The sequence below is a fragment of the Rhynchophorus ferrugineus genome, unplaced genomic scaffold, assembly GCF_030347505.1.
Source record: "Rhynchophorus ferrugineus isolate W39M unplaced genomic scaffold, kcgeb_rfMv2 rfM4, whole genome shotgun sequence".
Classification (NCBI taxonomy): domain Eukaryota; kingdom Metazoa; phylum Arthropoda; class Insecta; order Coleoptera; family Curculionidae; genus Rhynchophorus; species Rhynchophorus ferrugineus.
In genome coordinates this window covers 59140178-59162597 of record NW_027472583.1, presented here as the reverse complement: position 1 = coordinate 59162597, position 22420 = coordinate 59140178, and the positions used below count along the sequence as shown (strand labels likewise).

Sequence of the window (22420 nt, the reverse complement as noted above, 5' to 3'; positions counted from 1 at the left end):
GAGTATTCTGAAACACTATCACTGCATTCCAATTTATTTGATAACGAGCAAAATAAATAAGAAGTGAGTAGAATAAAACGTTTAGTAGCATCCAAAATGATTATTGAACTATATATTATTGATTGATTATTGATTTTATATATGTCGTAAAATAATTATTATAGGAAATATTTATTGGCTATTGGGTAGATCGTTGAACCATTCAGGGCAATACAAATAGTTAAATATAAATAGATATTTAATAAATATAATCTTAAAATCTCTATGAATATGAGACCCTAAATGAACGAAAAAAGGTGTGAAAATAGGTATATCGATCTGTAGGCCTAAAAGCAATAAAATGTATAATTTAAACACACCCAGCAATCGCGTTTCTGACTTAAACATATCTAGTTCAGTGTTAGTTGAGCCGTGGTTGTGTGTGTGCATTTAAAAATCTAGTGTAACCAAATACATATTACCTACCAAATTCACATTATATGTAAGACCATTTTAACTTATTTCAAACATATCTTTTATATTTATATCGAGTCGATAATATTCCATCGCATATTTTTAATTAGCTAATTGGTTAATGGGGGGACGGACTAACATCAAACGCTCGAATGGATTTTGCGGCCTTTGATATTCAGTTCCTTGATGCTTAATATATCTTCGGTCCTATAACGAACACATTTTTATATCTAAATATTGCCTGTAGGTTTTTGTAAATACTTGCGATATAAATATATTTTTCATTACTTTTAATTAGTTTTTATTATATATTTTTCTATATTATTACTCTCAGTATTTCCGCAATCTGTTCAGAGAGCAATAAGTATTTGTCATGTTTATACTCCTGCATAAAATACCATTTTAATTAGTTATTCTTATTTGAAGGCTTATTCTAATGTAGAGTACATGTCAAATATTGAAATCGGATGTTGTTAGACGTTTTAATCTACATTCACTGTCACTTCGTATATTTAGCTGATTAGCGAGTACGTCCTGATGTACTAACACTCTTTTGAAGTACTTTAAACAAACACGTTAAATTTCTCTCGTTACTGTTTCTAGAAGAACATCGACAATGACACTCAACACATTATTTTGGAACCGTTGTATGATGGGTATATTAGATTTGTTAGCGGTTACCCGTAGTTGAATTCCATATGACCAAATAGGCTTGAGTATGGATTTATACAATAATATCTTTTCTAATAACTTGCATTTGGGTCCCATAAACTAACGAATTTGGTAGAGTTAAAGTCCAAGTTGTTTTTGATTGGCGAGTATATACTTCTTCCAAGCTAGGAGTCGATCTAGGTCATCCCCTGCTTGCGGGAGTTGACAATTATTGATATAGACTGGTGGACATGTTGATTTACGCAGCGTAAAAGTTATATAACTATTTATTTATCAATTTATTATTATTTATTTATTTTTAGTTATAATTGATATTGTTAGGAATTAAAAAAGGCCTACTTTAATACTAAAATAACGATTTATTTTAATAAACCAAGACACAGTTTTGTTGAATTTTGCTCTATAAGTTTACAGTTTATTGTACACGTTGATTTACAGCATAATATGCAATTACCTGAACTGAAAAACTATGAATTTAATGAGAAAGTTCCTGATGAAAAGGCAGCTACTTTCAAAGAAAACGCATTGAAATATTTCCGAGTATACTGCAGTAACACATCCATTCACGGTCTGCAATATCTAGGAGGTGCCAGATGTATTTGGGAAAGGTAAGTGACCTTTGTTCTATTTTCAAATTATTGGACGCTATATAAATATGGGAGATGGACAAAATAATATGAACACTTGATGTAAACACAACATCCATCAATTAATAAGGTTTTGACTTACTGTAGCTTCTAAACAGTTCAATAATTTTGATGTTTGAAGATTGTGTTGACCAGGGACGATGCGTTATAATATTGTGATGACCAAGAAATCTTTTTTGGCTGTGTGGTCACATTATCATCTTGGAATATGGAAGTATTTGGTAGAAATATACCACCATAGTAATAACTTCCTAACTGTGAATGTCCATATTAATTCCAGAAATACGATCCAATGGTATAAATAAGAAAACCATTTAATGTTCATAGGCTTCATGTCATTTAACTTAAAGTTTCGTGAACTATTCCTCCTCGCCGAAGATATTTTAACGTGGCCTATATTCTGTCGATAATTTGTTTTAAGAATCGCCGTTTAGAATATCAACTGAACAACACATACACGTCGTATTATTTGAAATCAGTGTTACTAACATGGAACAGGATATATAGTCTCTTCGAAACAGCAGTGAACTCACGTCATCAATATATGCCTCATGAAAGTAGTAAATTCGTTTTACAGATAGACAATATTTTTCTTCTTAATTTATTATCCAACTGTTGGAGAGGTTCGAATATGTAACCGAGTGAGCCTGCAAAAGTCCTCCGATTGTCAAACAAATAATCAAAATTCTTCAAAATAATATAATAGAGACGAATAGGCCTCTTCTTGTCAGTAAATTGTGTTAGAGAGGTAAGCATTTTTACTAATATATATTAATTGCTTAAATTTTATTGAATATATTTTTAGCGTTTTGCAGCTGCAATGAATATAAGTATGGGCACGGTCAGCTCAAAAATACATAACAATATAACCTAAAATTCACCAAAAAGGAATCTTGTTTATGCAAAACGAGTGACGAATCAAGATCAGCTTGATGTAAGGTATATAGGAGATCAAATATACGAAATATTTAAAATATTAAGTAGCTTTTCCAATAGAAACATAATTTGATACAATTATTTCTGAGAAAATTGTTAGTCTGCCTATTTATAAACATCTGAAAGATATTGATATGCAGATATTTGAGGGATGTAAAAGATCCCTTCATACACTGTTGGGTATCATAGTATATAAGTGATGTAAAGACAACCTACGAAGGGCAGTTATTCATAATGGAAGTTCCAACATTGCTTCTAAAATAATACAACTTTTAAAAACATTTAACAAAATCAAGGAAGAGTTATTATATCAATTTTTATATTTAGTCATAGGTGTACAGTCACTCATGACAAGATAATAATGAGTATAGTGCAAAGGTAACAAAAATTGATTAAAACAACTATAGGTCAGTATATAAATAATATACTTTAATGAAAAAAATAGTATTATAGGGTGTGAACGTTTTATGTACATGTGTGTTGTAGTTCAGAATACATGGACGTTTGGTTAAAATATATGAGGAGTGAAACAATAATGAGAATGCTGTGATTAAATCTAGTTTTATCAAGAAATAGGTATAGAGATAGTAACAAAACAAACTAAGGAGGAATACTGTAATATCAAAATGGCTTTACAAGAAAATATTTTATCGAAGGAAACAACTAAGCGTAAAACGTTAATATCCTCTCTAATGAAAGTAAAATACATTACGCAGATATGTAATTGTTAATTAAATGTATTAGGCCTTCAGGGAAAATCACCACATAAAACAACGCGCCTTGAATTCTACCTATACTAGTAAAAAGGTTCAATGTAAATATAGTAAGCCAACTCTAACCTATAAATTATTGTGACTATATAATTAATTGTAGTTTTAAGTACTTCGATAATATATGCATTAGTTATATTATAATGTTAAAATAAATTATATTAGATAGCATTTTTTTTTTCATTAACATTTGATGGTGAAATCATGGTCACTGGTGTTTTGAATAGACTATACTATATTCCATGGCGTTTACGTCATTGTGTCTATCCGATGTATTCTCTATGTTAACTCATATCGTTATTTTAAAACATATTTTACATCAAATTAATATTTTAAAATACAAGTTTATTTCGCTGATTCCACTAATTGATTTTCGCTGTTCCCTGACGTTTTTACTACATTCCTAGCGACGGGCAACTACCAAAAAAAAAAAAAAGAGAAAAATCCACGTTAACACATTACGATGTCAATTTAGTTTGACGCGGACAGAAGCCATAAATGCGATCTCTCCATCAATCATCACCAGGCTTGATTTATTTAACGTGTTAACAAATCTTTCGTACGTTGGCGGACGTCCCTTCAAAAGGTGAACATTTATGAGGCCGGCTACATTGTTTTCGCATTCCCAACTTTTGCACTACATATATTTCTTATTATTTCGTTGGCTCTACTTTGTTGTTGTAACTGGAATTTATGTCGTTACGGTGAGCTTTTGTTTCGTTCCTATTTCCTTTCGTACTTTCGTAGGGATAAATTGGTCGGATAAGGATAAAATGTTGATAAGGAATCTCTTCTTTTATACTTTTATTTTATTACCCAGCCAAATTAAAAAAGGAGACCTTTTGTATTACCATTTAATATTGTAAATATGTTTTTATTTAAATTTATGTTTAGTAATAATAATTAACTGAAGATTTATTGTCCAATAGGTGCATGAAGAAAATTCATGTGCAGTTCAATACGTTATTTAGATATAGATATATACTATATTTAGATGTAGTTTTTAAAATGTTAAACCGTGTTTGGAAAATACTCTAAGAACCTTCAGTTTGCTTTTGGTGAACTTTTTAGTTTACCACTCAGCATGTAGTTTTCTTTATAGTCTATTAATTATCACTACATAGTATAAAACAAAGTCGCCTTTTCTGTCCCTATATCCCTATGTGCGCTTAAATCTTTAAAACTACGCAACGGATTTTGATGCGGTTTTTTTCAATAGATAGAGTGATTCAAGAGGAAGGTTTATATGTACAATACATGCATAATATTCTAAGGCAACATTGCTAATTTTAGAGGTTTCTAACGTGATGTCGTAAATTAACCTATTTTTTTAGGCTTATTTAGCAATTAGCAAAAACGCTGCCTAACCCTACGAGTTAGATCAAATTAATGTACTACAGTATTGTACATCATAAAAAGGTCTACAAAAAAGTCCGCCATGGTATATGTTTATCTTTTAGGGATAACCCATATTAACCATTTTTATTGTTTACTTTTTACGTGAGAAAATGGCTTATTTACGAAGCTATTTTAAGCAATACGGCATTAATCCTTATCGAATTAAGTACCTTAAATACAGTGTGCAATTGATCAATATGGTTCCTTACAGCATGTAAATTAAACAAATATTTTCGAAGATATTACAAATTTAAAATTTGCCTTTAAAAATGTGTAATGTAATAAAAATTGTATGAATTTAGATATTCCAAATATAGCAGGAAATCTTCATAGTAAGTATAGGGGAAGAGGAATTGTATTACTCCAAATTTAATGCGTTCCGGCCAAGGGCAGTAATGAATGAACCAAAAATACTGGATCGATTTTAATCATGTTTTCATTGAGTGACATAGGCATATATATTTCATGCCCGTGCAAAGTCGGAGCGGGCCGCTATGTTTTTATATACAACGTTCATATTTTTTCTGTAGTGTATTTAATTTAGTATCAGCATTGCACCCGCGCGAAGCCGGGGCGGGTCGCTAGTTTGTGTATATACTGTATTAGCATGCTCAATGCATATATTTTTCAAACATACTGAAGCTCTTGCTATATTATAATTGTAATGAAGCGTTTTTAAATATTATGTAATTAATTTAGTTTTTTATTCTTAGTTTCTATTGTTATGTCCATATAATAGTTATAATTTTATTATTTACTATTCTTGCTAGAGCTATCACAGAAATTACCTAGTGAACATGACGTGCTCACAGGCACACAGGGTCTTCTTTCGGTCTGATGACTATATTATGACTGTCATCTGTCCAATATTATTTTGAATATTGTATCTCAATATTTGCTCTGATGAGGAAATGTGTAGTTCTAAATAGTACGCTTTACTGTTGAATTATAAGATTGAACAACACTCAAATTATTTTAAGACTTTATTAACTAATTTCTGATAAAAATTTGAATCTTACCGAAAAAGTTTACTATATAATATTTTGAAAATTGGCATGGAGTTATCTTGCACGTTATGTAAATGTTATATTTTTGAATATTGTCCAAGAAGTGGTTAGGATCATTTAACGCTCTAAAATATTAACAAATAATTGTTATTTTCCCTATTGTAAATGATTTATTGAACCGTTAACACATTGTCATACCATATTTGAGACATAAGTCATTATTTTTTATTTGAATTTTATGGTTTCCAATTCCATATTTATTGTCTATATAAGCTTTAGTACCTTTCCAAATATTGCAAAATTTAAATTAGTTAAATCAGTCCAGCAGTTGTTGAGTTTTAACGGAACTAAGGAACAACATTTCATTTTTGTATTTACAGATTATTAGAAGTTCCATTATCAAAATTTTTTAGTTTCTCAAATTAATATTATTCCCCGACCTCTAAAGATAAAAAATGAAACTCATTTCGTAAGGTACACTACAAAAATAGTTAAAAAAGCACAAGTTCCGGTAGTTGTCAAAGTAAAACTTTTTGTTTCATTTTTAGAGCTTAAAATTTATCGCGGTAATAAGTAAATTAGAGCAGAAATTGTTATAATATTTATTGTGTTTGTCATCCTGATTTTTTACTAATTGATTATTAAGCGAAAAAGTAATAATAGCAGTTGAATCGTTTTTAATAACTTCATTTTTGGTTTACGATAAGGATATTTTCTATTTTAGAATATGGTGGCTAATAAGCATAATACTGTCGCTGTCGCTTTTTGTTACCCTAGTAGTGCAGACCTTTCACAAGTGGCAAGTATCTCCGATAATGGTTACTTTTGCGACGAAAGAGACGCCGACATGGCAAGTTCCTTTTCCAGCCGTCACAATTTGTCCTTTGACGAAGTCGGTTTCATCGAAATTTAACTTTACCCACCATATCAAGAGATTGAATGCCAACGAAACTCTAGACACAGAAACGTAAGTAGAATAAATTTTGATACGTGTTGATAAAAATTGCCACAATACTTAGTTTTTGCATAATAGTTAATTAATTAGTAGCCATGAATATTGTTTAAATATAACATACTCCTGGAGTTTTTGTTTACATTAAGTAACATATTATTAATGTTTTTGCATTACATTAATTTAACTCACTCGCTCATACGTTATTTTTCACACAATCCATTTGTGTAATAGCTATACGCAAATAGTAATCCATTACAATATGTACAATATGTTTGTGTATTAATTATAAACAGCAACCAACATTTGTTAAATAATATAATAAAGTTTCATTAATAAAATCTATTAAAATACACTGATTTACTAAACACATAAAAATAAAAAAACTGTCTTACAAGAAAGCTATTTGTAACTAAGTACTACAAATTACTGTAATGTATTTAGGTATTAAAAAACATAAGACTACGATCGAAAAAATTATATATTCAGAAAAAGACAGAGATTATGGAAAATAAAAACGCAGCAAATGAAAATCAGGTTATCATAAAACATCATTGGTATTCGAGTTAATCACAAATTAAACAAATTAAATAGCCCAGAAATCGCAAAATATCACTAATTAGTTCTCGAACTATAAATTCAAATATTTGTCATTACTTTTTATCTAATTTTATGTCAGTATTTGAATTCTATTTAGTAAATGCAACACATTTTTATAAAACAAAATAGTAATTTCAGAAAATAATATAAATCATACTTAGACAAGTTATGTACCATCGTCCATTCTTATTAAATTCAAAAATAAGCTTATTCTGGATAGGCTCCTCATAAAAAAATGAAAAAATTTTTCTTGCCTAAATTATTTCACATAATATATTTTTATAAAATCCCAAATATCCAAAAAGGTCATATTTGAAAATATTCGGAAAACAATGGCAATGATACTTCGTCAAATTATGTTATATGCCATCAGAATTTATATAATTAAAAATAAGTTAATTATCTGATTTAGTCGTAATTTAAAATTTTAGTTTTCGAAGATTTTCAGCTTATTAGAGTATTTTGAACTTAAACTGTCAAAAACCTGTCAGTATTATCATCTATGAAGTTCTCAAAAATCAGGGCAACAAAAACCTTGAAAATACCTTTGTTTGATAATACTTAATACGTATTTACGTAAAATATGTCAGTTTCTTGTTAGTCAGATTGATGGTCAGTACACCACAGCGTGTACCATCGTATAAATCTATTAGCGATGAAAAACAAACAAAGGTATACAAAACACATTGAAAAACATAATAATTAACAAGTAACAAGCAGTCTTTAACAGAAAGGTAAAAGTAAGATGTGGGAAAAAATACCTTCATTCGAATTCCTACGGATCTGAATGGATTTCACATAAATAGTGTTTTTCTTTCATTGAAAATCTTTGTAGCTAACTTGGGCGGTTTGGCCTTTTATGAAGATGGAAATTATCCTTCGTTTACAGGCAGCTTTTATCTAGTTATCGAATTTTTAGCAATTTATCTTGCTCTATGAGCTCAACAGTTTTATTTGTTCCTTCCCTTGTTATAGGTTTTCTAATTCTATTTTCCTTTCAGGGAGAAAAAGTTGGGCTACTTATCTCTAATTTGCAATATGGACGCACGCTGGGTTTCCCAATCGGATTCGGAGTTCGCCGATTATCATTTATTTGAATTTCTAAATGATGTAAGTAAAATAATTTAAAATATTTTTTATTGTACCACTATGACCAAAAATAGTAAATAAGTAGATAGTAATAAAATAGTAAAAATCCTAGCATTGTTTCTGATATTTTGAGTGTACACAAACTGTTTACCAATGGTTGGATTTTTGTGACTTCATCACAATTTAACCATTTTTAAGCGTTTGTCTGATATAAATTCGTCTTCGGGAATATTGAAGGCTGATTGAATTGAAGGTTTTAAAAGTCTTCTTACAAATAGAAATCGACAACTATTTCAAAGACTGGAATAGGTTTTTAAGTTCATATTTTGTAGTGGATTAAACAAATGCGTTTTATTTTCAAATACTTAATAATTTCTAGTCACAATAATCTTTTCCACACCCAAGTTATTACTGGAGAGATACGTTTTAAAAAAGGACTAGCAGTAAAAGTTAACGAATAAGCATTTTACTTTTAAAAAATAACCTAGGAATTTATAATCTAGTCTTTATAATTTTTAAAACTTATAACTGCTCTAAATTACTCTGTATTTACAATTCTTCATCACAAATCAAAACCTATGCCACTAATGGTGATGGACTTATATCCTTCGCCCATATTTTAACTAACTACAGCCGCTTATTAGCTATTACGAGAAGATATAACTTACCTGATACTTCCAATCGGGATGGTATTTACTTACCCCAAATTTTGCTAAAATTATTTTATTAGCTCCAAAAATATAGTTTTATATACAGACTGTTAATCTCTTTATTCTTATATTATTCCTTAATTGACATCGACATTGTTCAAAAAATGTTGGCTCGTTAATGAAACTAAACTATAATAATAATCAATTAATCAATGAATCAATCTCAATCAATCAGATTATTATGAAAATTCGTTGATTTTTAGTAAATATTAACAATGGTAAATAACAAAAAGAAAAATATAGTACAAAAAACTTAATTACAACACAATAATTGAGAATACAATCGACTTTATAACATCTATAATAGAACGGTGTAATTATATTGACATTAATGTAACTACCAGCACACTTAAAATTATATCTGTTTTCCTGTCATGTAAATAAATCGAAATCAATTAAAACAAAATTACCCTGCTTTATCCCCAAAACAACATAATTGGCATAATTTTTATGCTGACTTGACCTTCCCACGTTCAATTACGACCGAAAAGGCAAAACAGTTCTTAAACAAACGTTCGTTATAATTTATCTTCCTAATTTACTTGAATTTTCCATCAGATGAAATCAGTTCCTTGTTGGTTTTTTGTGACTAATATCGTATAGCTAATAATAGACAAATCTCACCAAAAATATTTAATTGTATTAAATTTATATAACCGTACAGGTTCTAAAAAGTAACTGATAAATAGTTTAAAACAATTTGATAGCTGATACTTTATAATCAGTCTAGTAGAAGTCTAGAATAGTCTGTAGAAAATAATGCTCTTAGAGAAGTTCGAACATATAACTTGTTAGTCAAACATCTAAGATTAAAGTAATTCTTAAAAATATTATATTTACGGGTTATAAACCGGCAAACCTTGTTTTAACGCTTTGTTTTGATAAACTTGAAATCGCCGCGGATTTCATTGAACATATTTTTTGTACATTGCAGCTGCACTGAATATTAGTGCGGACACGGCTACTAAAATATCTCAAAAAAAAACTATATAACCTTAAATTCACCAAAAAGAAACTGCGTTTATGCAAGACAGGTGACGAATCAAGATCAGATTGATGTTTCAGTGATCAGATATACAAAATGTATAAAAGCAAGTAGTTTTTTCAATTAAGACATAATTTAACAAAATTATTTCAGAGAAAATTGTTAAAAAAAAGCAAAAAGATATACAGCTATTTGACATCCGTTGATACATTGTTGGGTAATATAGGATTTAAGTGGTGTAAAGATAACGCACGAAGGGGTTTAATGGATCTTCCAGAGATTGCTCTTAAAAGAACACAATTTTTAAAAACATATGACAAAATCAATGAAAAATTATTATATCAATTTATATATTTAAATTAGACATGAATATCAGATACATTAAGGAAGAAATTGACAAATGGTAGAATATTGAACAAGTTTTTCATAGATTGGATATAAGCAGCTTTGTTATTAACTTGATTAGTGTTTCTGAGAATGACAGTGATTGAATAAAGCTTTATGAATGTTGGTTTATGATTCAATGCTGACAATTACTAAGACAAGGTTTTGAAAGAGGTAAGAACTAAAGGTCAGTATACAATTAATATACTTTAATTGTAGTAAATTGTGTTATAGAGTGTGAAAACTTTATGGTCACATGCGTTATTGTTCAGAATATACATGAACGTTTGTTTAAAATGTTTGAGGAGAGAAATAATACTAATTGTTTTGCATATATGGCAAATGCATTAAGGATAATGCAGTGATTTTAATGTAGTTTTATCAAGAAATATGTATACAGGTAGGAACAGGACAAACTAAGGAGAAATATAGTAATATTATAATGGCTTTACAAGGAAACATTGCATCGAAGGAAACAAGAACTAGGCGTAAAATATAAATATGCTCTCTAATGAAAGTAAAATACATTACGCAGATATACAATTGTTAATTAGGTATATTAGACATTCGTGGAATACCAATACATAAAAAACGCGCCTAGAACCCTACCTATACTAGTGTGGAAAAAAAGTTTATTGTATATATGATAAGACAACTCTAACCTATAAATTATTGTGGTTGCATAATTAATTGTAGTTTTAAATTCTTCAATAATATATGCATTAGATGTACTATAATGTTAAAATAAATTATAATACATAACATTTTTGTTGCGTTATTTTATTTATTTATATTAAAATGTTTGTTATATATCAGAGCCAAAATGTATTAAAACTTATTAGAGTTGCAGCGGCAACATTGCGACGTCTTGACAGATCAGCCGTGTCACCGCTGTTCTGAATTGAGTATATATTACTACTCTTTCGTATATATAATTCAAATGTAATTTGAATTTATTCATGTAAGGTATTTGTAGATGTTTATATACAATCAGTATATACAGATATACAATCTTATTTTATTACACTTTTTTAGGTTCAACCGAATTTTGACGAAATGTTATCCCATTGTATGTTCATGGGGAAGCCATACAGCTGCAGAGACTTATTCTTTCCTGTTATTACTGACGAAGGTCTGTGCTACACCTTCAATTTGTTAGACAGAAGTCAGTTATATCGAGATGACGTGTAAGTAGTCTGTATATTTTTGCAGTCAAATTTTAGATTTTGTAAAATTTAATAACAGGTGAATTGAAAATTACCCGGCCTACCATACTAAAACACAAATTTTTTGGCAAAATGTGTTTTTCTTATTCAACATAATTCCCTTCTAGGGTGATACACTGATTATAGCGACCTTCCAACTTTGCGATACCATTTTTGTAGTACGATTTGTTTCTTACTTCAAAATAGGCCTCAGTTTCGACGAACACCTCTTCATTCGAGCAAAATTTCTTCCCAGCGAGCAAATCTTTTCAGATCTGAGAACATGAAATAGTGGCCGGGGGCTAGATCTGGAAAATACGGTGAATGAGGAAGTAATTCGAAGCCCAATTCATGGATTTTTACCATCGTTTTCAATGACTGGTGACACGGTGCATTGTCTTGGTGAAGCAGCACTTTCATTTTCTTCAAATTCTGCCGTTTTTAGGCGATTTCGTCCTTCAAACGGTCCAATAACGCTACGTAATAATCGCTGTTGATGGTCCTTGCTTTTTCAAGGTAATCAATGAAAATTATTCAATGCGCATCCCAAAATACAAACGTCATAAACTTGCCAGCCGACTATTGCGTTTTTCCACGTTTTGGAGCGGATTCATCGTATGCAGTCCACTCGGATGACTGCAGATTGGACTTGGGAGTGAAACGATGGAGCCTTGTTTCATCCCTTGACACATATCGACGCAAAATCTGGGGTTTATTACGCTTGAGCATCTTCAAACATTACTCCGAATCATCAATTCGTCGTTTCAATTGATCTGTTATAATATTATAAATATAATACAAAAATTGTCTATGTAAAGGAAACTACTTACAACTCTTATATAGAACTCTTGTACTGCATTAAACAGTAGATTTTTTAGATTAATATTAGAAGAAACATATGCCTCACAGATACTGCGCTATGAAGATATACTAAAGATATATTGTATAGTAGATATATAACAATAAAATATTTAAAATGCAGGTTTGTTTGATAATTTGAGCATTAAATTGCTTTGCTTATGATATTGCTTAAAGAATGCATATCAATCAGAACAATTACACTGAATATTACAACAACACTAAATTATAAATTTTTGATTATTCGAAATATTTGGAAAGCTGATATATAATTTAGGAGCAAAATCTGATAACTCCTTTTGTTAAATGCTTTCATAAATACCAAAAATCGAAAAAGTTATAATACAATAGTTATATGACCGTTTGTATTTCAATGAATGAATTTTCAATCATGTTCTGTTTTTTATAGACAAAGAAAACATACATTTTCAGTAGTTTAATTAATATTTACTGTTGTTATTTAGTACGCCGGACATTCGTTACAATATATATTAATTTCAATAAAAGTCGCCGAATTGTAAATTATTTATTACACGAAATCGATTTAGAATTAAATTATCTACATTTGTACATTATTAATGTTTGATAATTGCAGTTAATTATCCGCAGTGTGTTTGATAAAATTATTGTTACAGTTTATGTTTTCAATTTTATTTATTTAATAGAAATATGTTAAATATTTTACCAAAAACTATTTGAGTGATACTAATGGATATTTTTGATACGAAATTAAAATATTTATTTAAGAGAATATGCTACTATAATCAAAAAATAGTAAGACTTTTAATGAAAATGGAATGAAACGGTGTCGACATATTTTCGAGCCATGGAAACAGCTGTTGAATTATCTGAAAATGTAGCCAAGCAAGGAATAATATGAGTTCATTTTCTGAAGCTTCTTATTCTTTTTCACCAAACCAACTTGTTGTTGATTACACGTTATAAATGTTTTGTGAAACTATATAGGACATCAAAGTTATCAAAAACCGACTACAAATTAAATATACAAAGCTCTATTAACCCTCCCGGAAAGAACTCTATAAGTGCTCTAAAAGAACTTTTAAAACTAGTCAGTGTTCCACATTTTTTTCAGAGTTTTCACCGGAAATCTAAATCGCGCTCCAAAATTATCCAATTGGACTTTGGAGCGTGGGTACGACATCAATGACGAAATTAACACCTATCCTTTCAGAGCCTTATTCTCAGGCTCTATATTTGCTCTCCAGGGAATTCTAACATCCTATCATGACGAAGAGGACTTATTATGTAGAGAAGGTGTCAGAGGTTTCAAGGTATTTTTGGTAATATAAGAACAGTATTGTAGAATAACCGACGACTGATTTCAGATGCAGATCTTCAATCCGTCGGTAATACCACGCCCACTGCAACAGCATCTCCTGATACCGATGAACCGGATGGTTGAATGCGCGTCAAATTTGAACATTATCGGCACTTCGGAGACGGTAAAGAAATACGACCCAAGCAAGCGTAATTGCTATTATACGTCCGAGAGATATTTGAAGTATTTCAAGCTGTACTCGCAGGAGAATTGTCAAATCGAATGTCGAACGAATTTCTCCATTGCTACTTGTGGGTGTATTGATTTCTATATGCCAAGTAAGTATTATTTTTAGTACTTTTAAACTTAAAATCAACTGGTAATATCCACATTAACCTGAAAATATTAATACGTGGGGGATTATCTTACTGTTTGATATCATTACCAGTTATATGCATACGAGATTATTTCTTTTTGTTATTATTCTTTCCAAGCATTCTTTTGTTATATTTTTGTCCAAAAATTAATTCATTTACTTGGTGGTTTATGGAGTTATACCATCTTGGAACTTAGAATACAATATTGAGAATATTTAGTTTTTTTTAGTTTAGTTGGTGGTCCCTTATACGTTTTTTATTTGTATCTCTAATATATAGGGATGAAAAAACTACAAAAAATATACAAAACCGTTTTATAATCTATGTTTGAATAAGTTTAATATTATTAAACAATAATATAATTATTTTTAATAGTTAGTGATGCCACCTTTTGCTGCAATAAAAGCTTGTATGTTTTCGATCTTACTGGAGTTTGGAGTAGTAATGCCATTCTGCACTTCTTGTACAGTCGCCCGTTTGGTGAGTTCCTACATGTTTTCTCTGGGACTCAAATGTGGTGAAAGCCCTGACCTGGAAAAGCACATCTGTAAATTAATATAATTAATACTAGAAAATCGTTATTGACCAAATATATTGTTCACAAAAGTCTAACTTACTCGACTACCGTCTGCAATAATCATATTTCGACATAGTCTAGTCCATTGAAGTGATTTCTTTTTCTTGCTGTCGGTTAACAGTGTTTTTTGTTTGGAATCACCCTTCTATTAGAGTTTCTTCAACCAACCGCCTCCACATCCTCCACATGTCCTCTACGAAGTCTTTACATACTCCTCATTTATTATCGTAGTGAAATGAGCAACAATTTTTGTAAAGATTTTTCAGGCAGATGTTATTGATTTTTCGATCGGTACGAGGTGTGGTGATTTTTTTTTCGGTCACATATGCCAATATGACTTGTCTGAAGAGGCTTTTTATTATTAATTTTTATATTAATTTGATGGAAAAAAGGTTTTGATACTCCAGCACTCCTGCAATATCTCTGGTTTTGTGTGGAATGCAGTAACAACTTTCGTTTATCTACACTTTCTTGGAGATGTGTTCAAAACCCTGCCTGTTCTGAAAACTTGAAAATTTGAGGTAAACGCGTCAGACCATTAATAAAATGTAAATTCGAAGACAAAATTTAGTAAAAGTATCATTATACAGGGCATTATTTATCTTTTGATTGTTTTAGACACATATTGACGATCGAGATTGTCTTTGAGTTGTTCGTATTCAGTAAATACAGGTGTAGGAAAATGTATAATAGAATACATAAAAAAAAATTCAAAATCTCTATTTTGCCTTTCGTTTGTAAATAATTCTTAATGCCAAAATTGATCTACCAATCTTAATACTACTTTTTTTCAAATTTATATAAAAATACTAGCTGACCCGGCAAACGTTGTTTTACAATGTAAATAATTTCTAGGGAATTTCTAGTGTAGAATAAATAACTAATTTATGGAATTGTGTATGGATATGATATATGAGTGAAAAAGGGATGGAGCGCTATGAACGATGAGAGAATACAAAAGTAACAAAACACCAAACATCGTGGTATTAATATATTTTCACCTCGAATCTTGCCATTTAAAATTGTGGCTTCGATAACGTTTTTCATTAATTTTTTAATGACTAATCGCGTACCGTTGCCCAGCCGTTGCGGGTTCAAACTACGAAGCAAAATAACTGGAGATCCAACCTTTAATTGTCAGTTATGCTGTGGCATGCATGGCAAATCCAGTGAGTTCAAAAATTCTGTTGGAAAATTTACAGCTTCAGTGGCACCGCAAACTGTATCAATAGATTAATATGATACCAAGTCTCCTAGCCATAACTGTTGTATCTTCAGATTTAAAATGTCAACGTTCACATTTTTAAAAATTGCTCTTTCTGCAAGCAACTCGAGATTTGTGTAATTCGTCTGTACATTAGAAAATATTTGTTCGATGAGAACATCTCGCGATTCAATGATTATATAGAAATTAATTAATTAACTGATCTTGCGAACTACTTTCAAAATTAATAATTTTGCTAGATATTAATAATAAATTACATTGAATAATATTACTTATTAATAAATAAATAATAAAACTACTTGAGAATATATTTGATATGAAAATTACACTACGATAACTACTACGTTTGCAAAAACACTAACAATAGCCGAAAACTATAGAGGCAGTGAGAGAAGGCTTATTGTTTGAGAGAATCAGGAGACCATCTTCGTTGTCATCTTTACTCCGTGCTGTTTACTGGGTGAGAAATGACACCGGTAGATATATGGAGGGAATAACTTACCAAGTGATAATAATTGATGTTATCGCGCAGGATAAAAAATTATAAAATTTTTAAAATGACTATTACAAAGCAGAGGTTGGTGATAGAAAAGTATATATTAAAAATTTTAAAAAATGATATGGGCACCCCTTATCACTTAAGGGTTTGAAAAATAGATAATAGCCGATTTTCAGAGCTACACATGTATAATAAGACCTGATAATTGTATGTAAGGAGAGATATGTATTATTATTATTATTATAGAGAAAAAACACCAACATTATATTCGTTTTAGATGTCAACGAAGTGGTATAATCCCTTAAGACCTAAACTATAGTTTTATTGTTATTTGCATTTTATGTTATTTTATGAATTATTTCGTTATATAGTTTAATAGTAACAACAATCTGTTTTAATTAATTTTAGGATATAATGACACTCCCATATGCAGGCGATCAAATTTGGTTTGTCTCTTCAACGCACAAGGTAATTGCACCAACTAATTTAGCATCATATATATCGTCATATAACCATTCGCAGTCTAGCACACTATATTAAGTTCAGTCTAGCACACAGCTTACTCTTTCAAAGAAAAATGTAACTGCGAATCATATTCTAAGAATACCCATAAATAATTATGAAAAGTCTACGAGAAAATATAATATGAAAATCAAATCAAATTAAGTGATAATCAAAATTTCATTGTTATATTACGCGACATTATCTTGTTGTTTCATTTCAATAAATCTGTTGTCGAACGAGAATGATTTAAAAGTAGTTATTTTGATGTAACTAACAAAGGACAGCTTTGAATATTTAAAAAGTTAATAAAAAAGACGAAAAATCATAAGACGTTGCACAAAAACCTGGCACAAACTCCCAATGAAGTTTCACATATAACTTTCAGGTTTAGCTATTGATGCAGCAAATGCTTTTCGATATTTTCATGCTGTGAAAAAAAATGAATCTCAAACCCAAAGAATCCTTGATTAGTGAAATATTCATGCCCACTAAGTCTCACCTTTAGAATCTATTATATACACATATTAGATTCTAAAACTGAATGAAACTGTTGCTGTACATGTTGTTGTTTAACAGTAAAAAGAGGTGAGTGGTTGAACGACGATACAAAGCGGCACTGAGCGGCACTGACCCACTTAGATCATAGTACAGTCCGTAGCTAGTGCAGTACTAGTTGGTTTTCTTTCCTGGACAGCTTATAGCTATTGTATAATTATGTTTGATTATCGGCTTAACCCTCGCTCGTTTGCCTTTGAAGATTTTCGAAATTACATTATTTCTAGCCAGATTTCCATGCCAGCGCTCTCTGGAATAATCTCACAGATTTGGATTGCTTTACTTCACAGCAACTTCAGTCCGCCTTTGATGGCTTTACACCATGAACATGCATAAGCTGCAATGTTATCAAAAACCGACTACAAATTAAATATATAATGCTCTATTAACCTTCCCGAAAGGAATTCTAAAAGTGCTCTAAAATGAATATTCTATTCTAATGAATATTCCCTAGACACCATGTAATTAAAGGATGTCGACATATATTCAAGCCATGGAAACAGCTGTTGAATTATCTGAAAATGTAGCCAAACAAGGAATAATACGAGTTCATTTTCTGAAGCTTCTTCTTTTTCACCAAGCCAACTTGTTGTTGATTAAAGGCTATAAATGTTTTGTGAAGCTATATAGGAGATCAATGTTATCAAAAACCGTCTACAAATTAAATATACAATGCTCTATTAACCCTCCCGAAAAAAATTCTAAAAGTGCTCTAAAATGAATATTCTATTCTAATGAATATTCCCTAGACACCATGTAATGAAAGAATGTCGACATATATTCAAGCCATAGAAACAGCTGTTGAATTATCTGAAAATGTAGCCAAGCAAGGAATAATACGAGTTCATTTTCTGAAGCTTCTTCTTTTTCACCAAGCCAACTTGTTGTTGATTAAAGGCTGTAAATGTTTTGTGAAGCTATATAGCAGATCAATGTTATCAAAAACCGTCTACAAATTAAATATACAATGCTCTATTAACCCTCCCGAAAAAAATTCTAAAAGTGCTTTAAAAGAACTTTTAGAACTAGTCAGTGTTCTACATTGTTTTCAGAGTTTTCACTGGAAATCTAAATCGCGCTCCAAAATTATCCAATTGGACTTTGGAGCATGGGTACGACATCAATGACGAAATTAACATCTATCCTTTCAGAGCCTTATTCTCAGGCTCTATATTTGCTCTTCAAGGAATTCTAACATCCTATCATGACGAAGAGGACTTATTATGTAGAGAAGGTGTCAGAGGTTTCAAGGTATTTTTGATAATATCAGAACAGTATAGTTTCACATATAACTTTCAGGTTTAGCTATTGATGCAGCAAATGCTTCCTGATATTTTCATGCTGTGAAAACAAATCTAAAAGCAGGCAATATGGTTACCGCACGAATTGACTGAAAATATCACAGTTTCGTTTCTGCTATATAGTAAAAAAATAATAACTGTCTCTTTTTTAATATAAAAAATGAATCTCAAGCCCAAAGAATCTTTGGTTAGCGAAATATTCATGCCCACTAAGTCTCACTTTTAGAATCTATTATATACAAATATTAGATTCTAAAACTGAATGAAACTGTTGCTGTACATGTTGTTGTTTAACAGTAAAAAGAGATGAGTGGTTGAACGACGATACAAAGCGGCACTGAGGGTAAAACTTAGAAATCATCCTGATGTCTATTAATACTATTATAGGTGACCCACTTAGATCACAGTACAGTCCGTAGCTAGTGCAGTACTGGTCGGTTTTCTTTTCTGGACAGCAATTTAGTCCGCCTTTGATGGCTTTACACCATGAACATGCATAAGCTGCGATTTGACGAAATAAAGGTGTTATTTAAAGCTTGACCATTTCTTACTTGGAATAGTTTATGGCTAACAGTCGTTGATTATCTTCAATCCAGTTTTTGTGACCTTACAGCTCTAGCTGTGGTAGTTTTGCCCGAACTCCATTTAACCACAACAACAAATGTTTCAAATAACTGCGGAATGATTACCAATCCAACGGCAACCTGTTTTTTTTTCGTGATAATGTATTTGATCCCCATTAATTTAATACATTCAAAAGAATAGAGAGTGCAGCCGGAGAGATCGACTGCTGTCGACTGCACCAATTATATTCTATAAAAGGGCTTTAAAAAAACTATTATTTTGCTTAAAAACAAATGTATTCAAGGAAAAGCGACTGGTTGAACGCTGATACAGGTAACTAGGCTAGGGACTGTATACTAATAGCAAATTAAAAAAAACTATGCTAATAAATTTGTTATGTTATAGAGACTCTTCTTAACACAATAATTGATAGACAATTAGCCCGTTTGAGAGGAACTGATAACCACAGCAGTGACATCATCGATAACTGTGACTGTTTGCCGATCTGCACCTCGATGGCATACACGGTGGAGACGACGCAAACTCACTGGGACTGGGAGAACCTCCTGCCACCCCCGAACAGCAGCAGAAAGTACGTGTAAAGAGCATTCAATCTTGTGTTATGGCTATTTGCCGAGCAAACCGCTTACGGCTTTATATTAAACTCGAAACATTTTTAGGCTGAGCAGATCCGCATTTCAAGTTTACATGAAATCGAGCCAGTTCATGTCTTCGGAAAGGAACGAGCTGTTCGGCATTACCGATTTCCTCGCGAACTTCGGCGGTCTATTGGGACTTTTTATTGGTTTTTCTTTGCTATCGCTGATAGAAATCATCTATTATTTGTCCTTACGGATTATAGTTAACATAAAGCACTATAATAAATGGTTTGGTGAAGGCTAATATGATAATAATAAGTATAGTCTATTCAAAGTTATTTTGAACATGCCTCATCTAAATTTATGATGTCAGGACGTCACAATATTGCCGCATCAACTCTGAGTTTTAGTTCAGTTTGGCTTTTACATACAGCAACATTCTAATCTAAATACAATAATTGAATAAAAATGTACTCATATGTAATTATATTAATTTATTTTAACATTATAATACATCTGAAAATTACAGTTAACTATACAACCATAACCTCTTATCACTATTGCTTTCAAGAAATTTGTATACGACTGATAATCGACCGTCTGATAAATGATATACGTTCGAGCTAACCAGCATGGTGTCTCTTTTTAACTAGAATAAAATGAGAAGGTGAATATTGTCTGATTCTAAAACGTATTTACAAATTCCGCTTGCTCTTTACCGCTCAAGTACAATCTTGCTGATGTATGTACAAAAAGCTTGATAGACTATATATTTTCTTGATGTTGTTAGTTTTTATTTACCTCTTCCCTTTCCTTTATTTCTTAAAATAAATAATAATGAAATAAATCAACGTCTACAATAACAAGATAACATATTCAACTTAACTTCCGTTGCTTCTATTGATATTTATTGGCAAAAATGCGAAATATTAACATATACAAGTGCCAAAGAACGCATCTAAACTATTAAGTTCGTTAATATTGACACGTCTCTACATAAAACAATTTTACGTTTAACATTATTGAGTTATTCCATCTGTACTGATAATAATGCTAATCATGGAATACTCAAAACTACATTTACGACTTTCATTCCTTTTGTTGTTTGATAGGAAGAATTATGCCGAAGAAGTCCATTAAACGATTTTAAAAACTTGATGATGATGCTACTCCACCGTATCCCAATAGTAGGTTTTAGTATAAAAGTCGTCACTTTGATGTCAATGGCAAACAACGGCCCGGAGATGATTCTCTAGAATGTTTGAAGACAGTTGATATCAAATTCAATTGAATTACATGCCAATCTGAACTACAGAGAACCACATTTTTAACTTAATATTTCCTTTAATTGTTATGCTAAGAGCCGTGACGGAATCTGATTGACTCAGTTCCTTTCTCTGGTACGTTTGTTGTTTATTTATTTTGAGCGCCATTTCCAGTATGCTTGGTGTAAGGAATAGTGAGCTTAGATATTAAATCATTAGATCTTTAATATATATATATATATATATATATATATATATATATATATATATATACTCTAACTAACAATAAGTAAAGTGAATTATCGATCTAGGAAGTGATGTGTACCCGGATGCACAGATAGTAAAGAAATCCAGTATCGTTTTCGCTGGAAGAACTATTTGGCTGTCTTTAAAAAATAATTTTAACCAAACGTTCATATATATTCTGAACAATAATACATATACAAATAAAGCTTTTACACTCTCTAGTACAATTTCCTAAAGTTAAGGTATATTAATTATATACTAAGATTTAGTTGTTTTTTCTTTCATCACCCTGTCTTGTTTCATCATTGTCAGCATTGAATCATAAACCCACATTCATCACCGTCACTCTTAAAATCACTACTCAAGTGAATAACTAAGCTCTTTATTTTCAATCTATCAAAACTCTGCTTACAATTACACAATTTCTCAATTTTTTTCTCAATGGATCTCATCGAACTCATCCAAACCGACGGTGTTATTGTCGACAATGACTCTTGCCATAAATCCAGACAATTCTAGTTTGAATATTCTTCTCAACTTGAATGTCTATTGTAACAATTCTTTGCAATACCCCATATCAACTCAATTGGATTAAATATGCAGTGATAGGGAGGAAGACGTAATACCCTGTGACCATAGTATTCATAAATCTGATCAACTATGATTATTTTCTCAGGCTTATTTCTATACAAGTAAATTAAATAAAATGTAACTGAGGAAGACGTAATACCCTGTGACGATAGTATTCATAAATCTGATCAAC

General features: G+C 30.8%; 1 protein-coding gene across 1 annotated transcript; it reads left to right on the top strand.

Moving 5' to 3' along the window:
- The first annotated feature begins 433 nt into the window (after positions 1–433).
- LOC143195426 (pickpocket protein 28) lies at positions 434–20744 on the top strand. Its single transcript, XM_076402517.1, has 10 exons — positions 434–481; positions 1564–1733; positions 6608–6850; positions 8437–8545; positions 11639–11790; positions 13760–13958; positions 14013–14283; positions 17032–17091; positions 19953–20139; positions 20228–20744. Exons 2-10 carry the CDS (start codon positions 1570–1572, stop codon positions 20448–20450), a joined length of 1608 nt encoding a protein of 535 aa, XP_076258632.1. The 5' UTR covers positions 434–481; positions 1564–1569; the 3' UTR covers positions 20451–20744.
- Positions 20745–22420: the final 1676 nt, after the last annotated feature.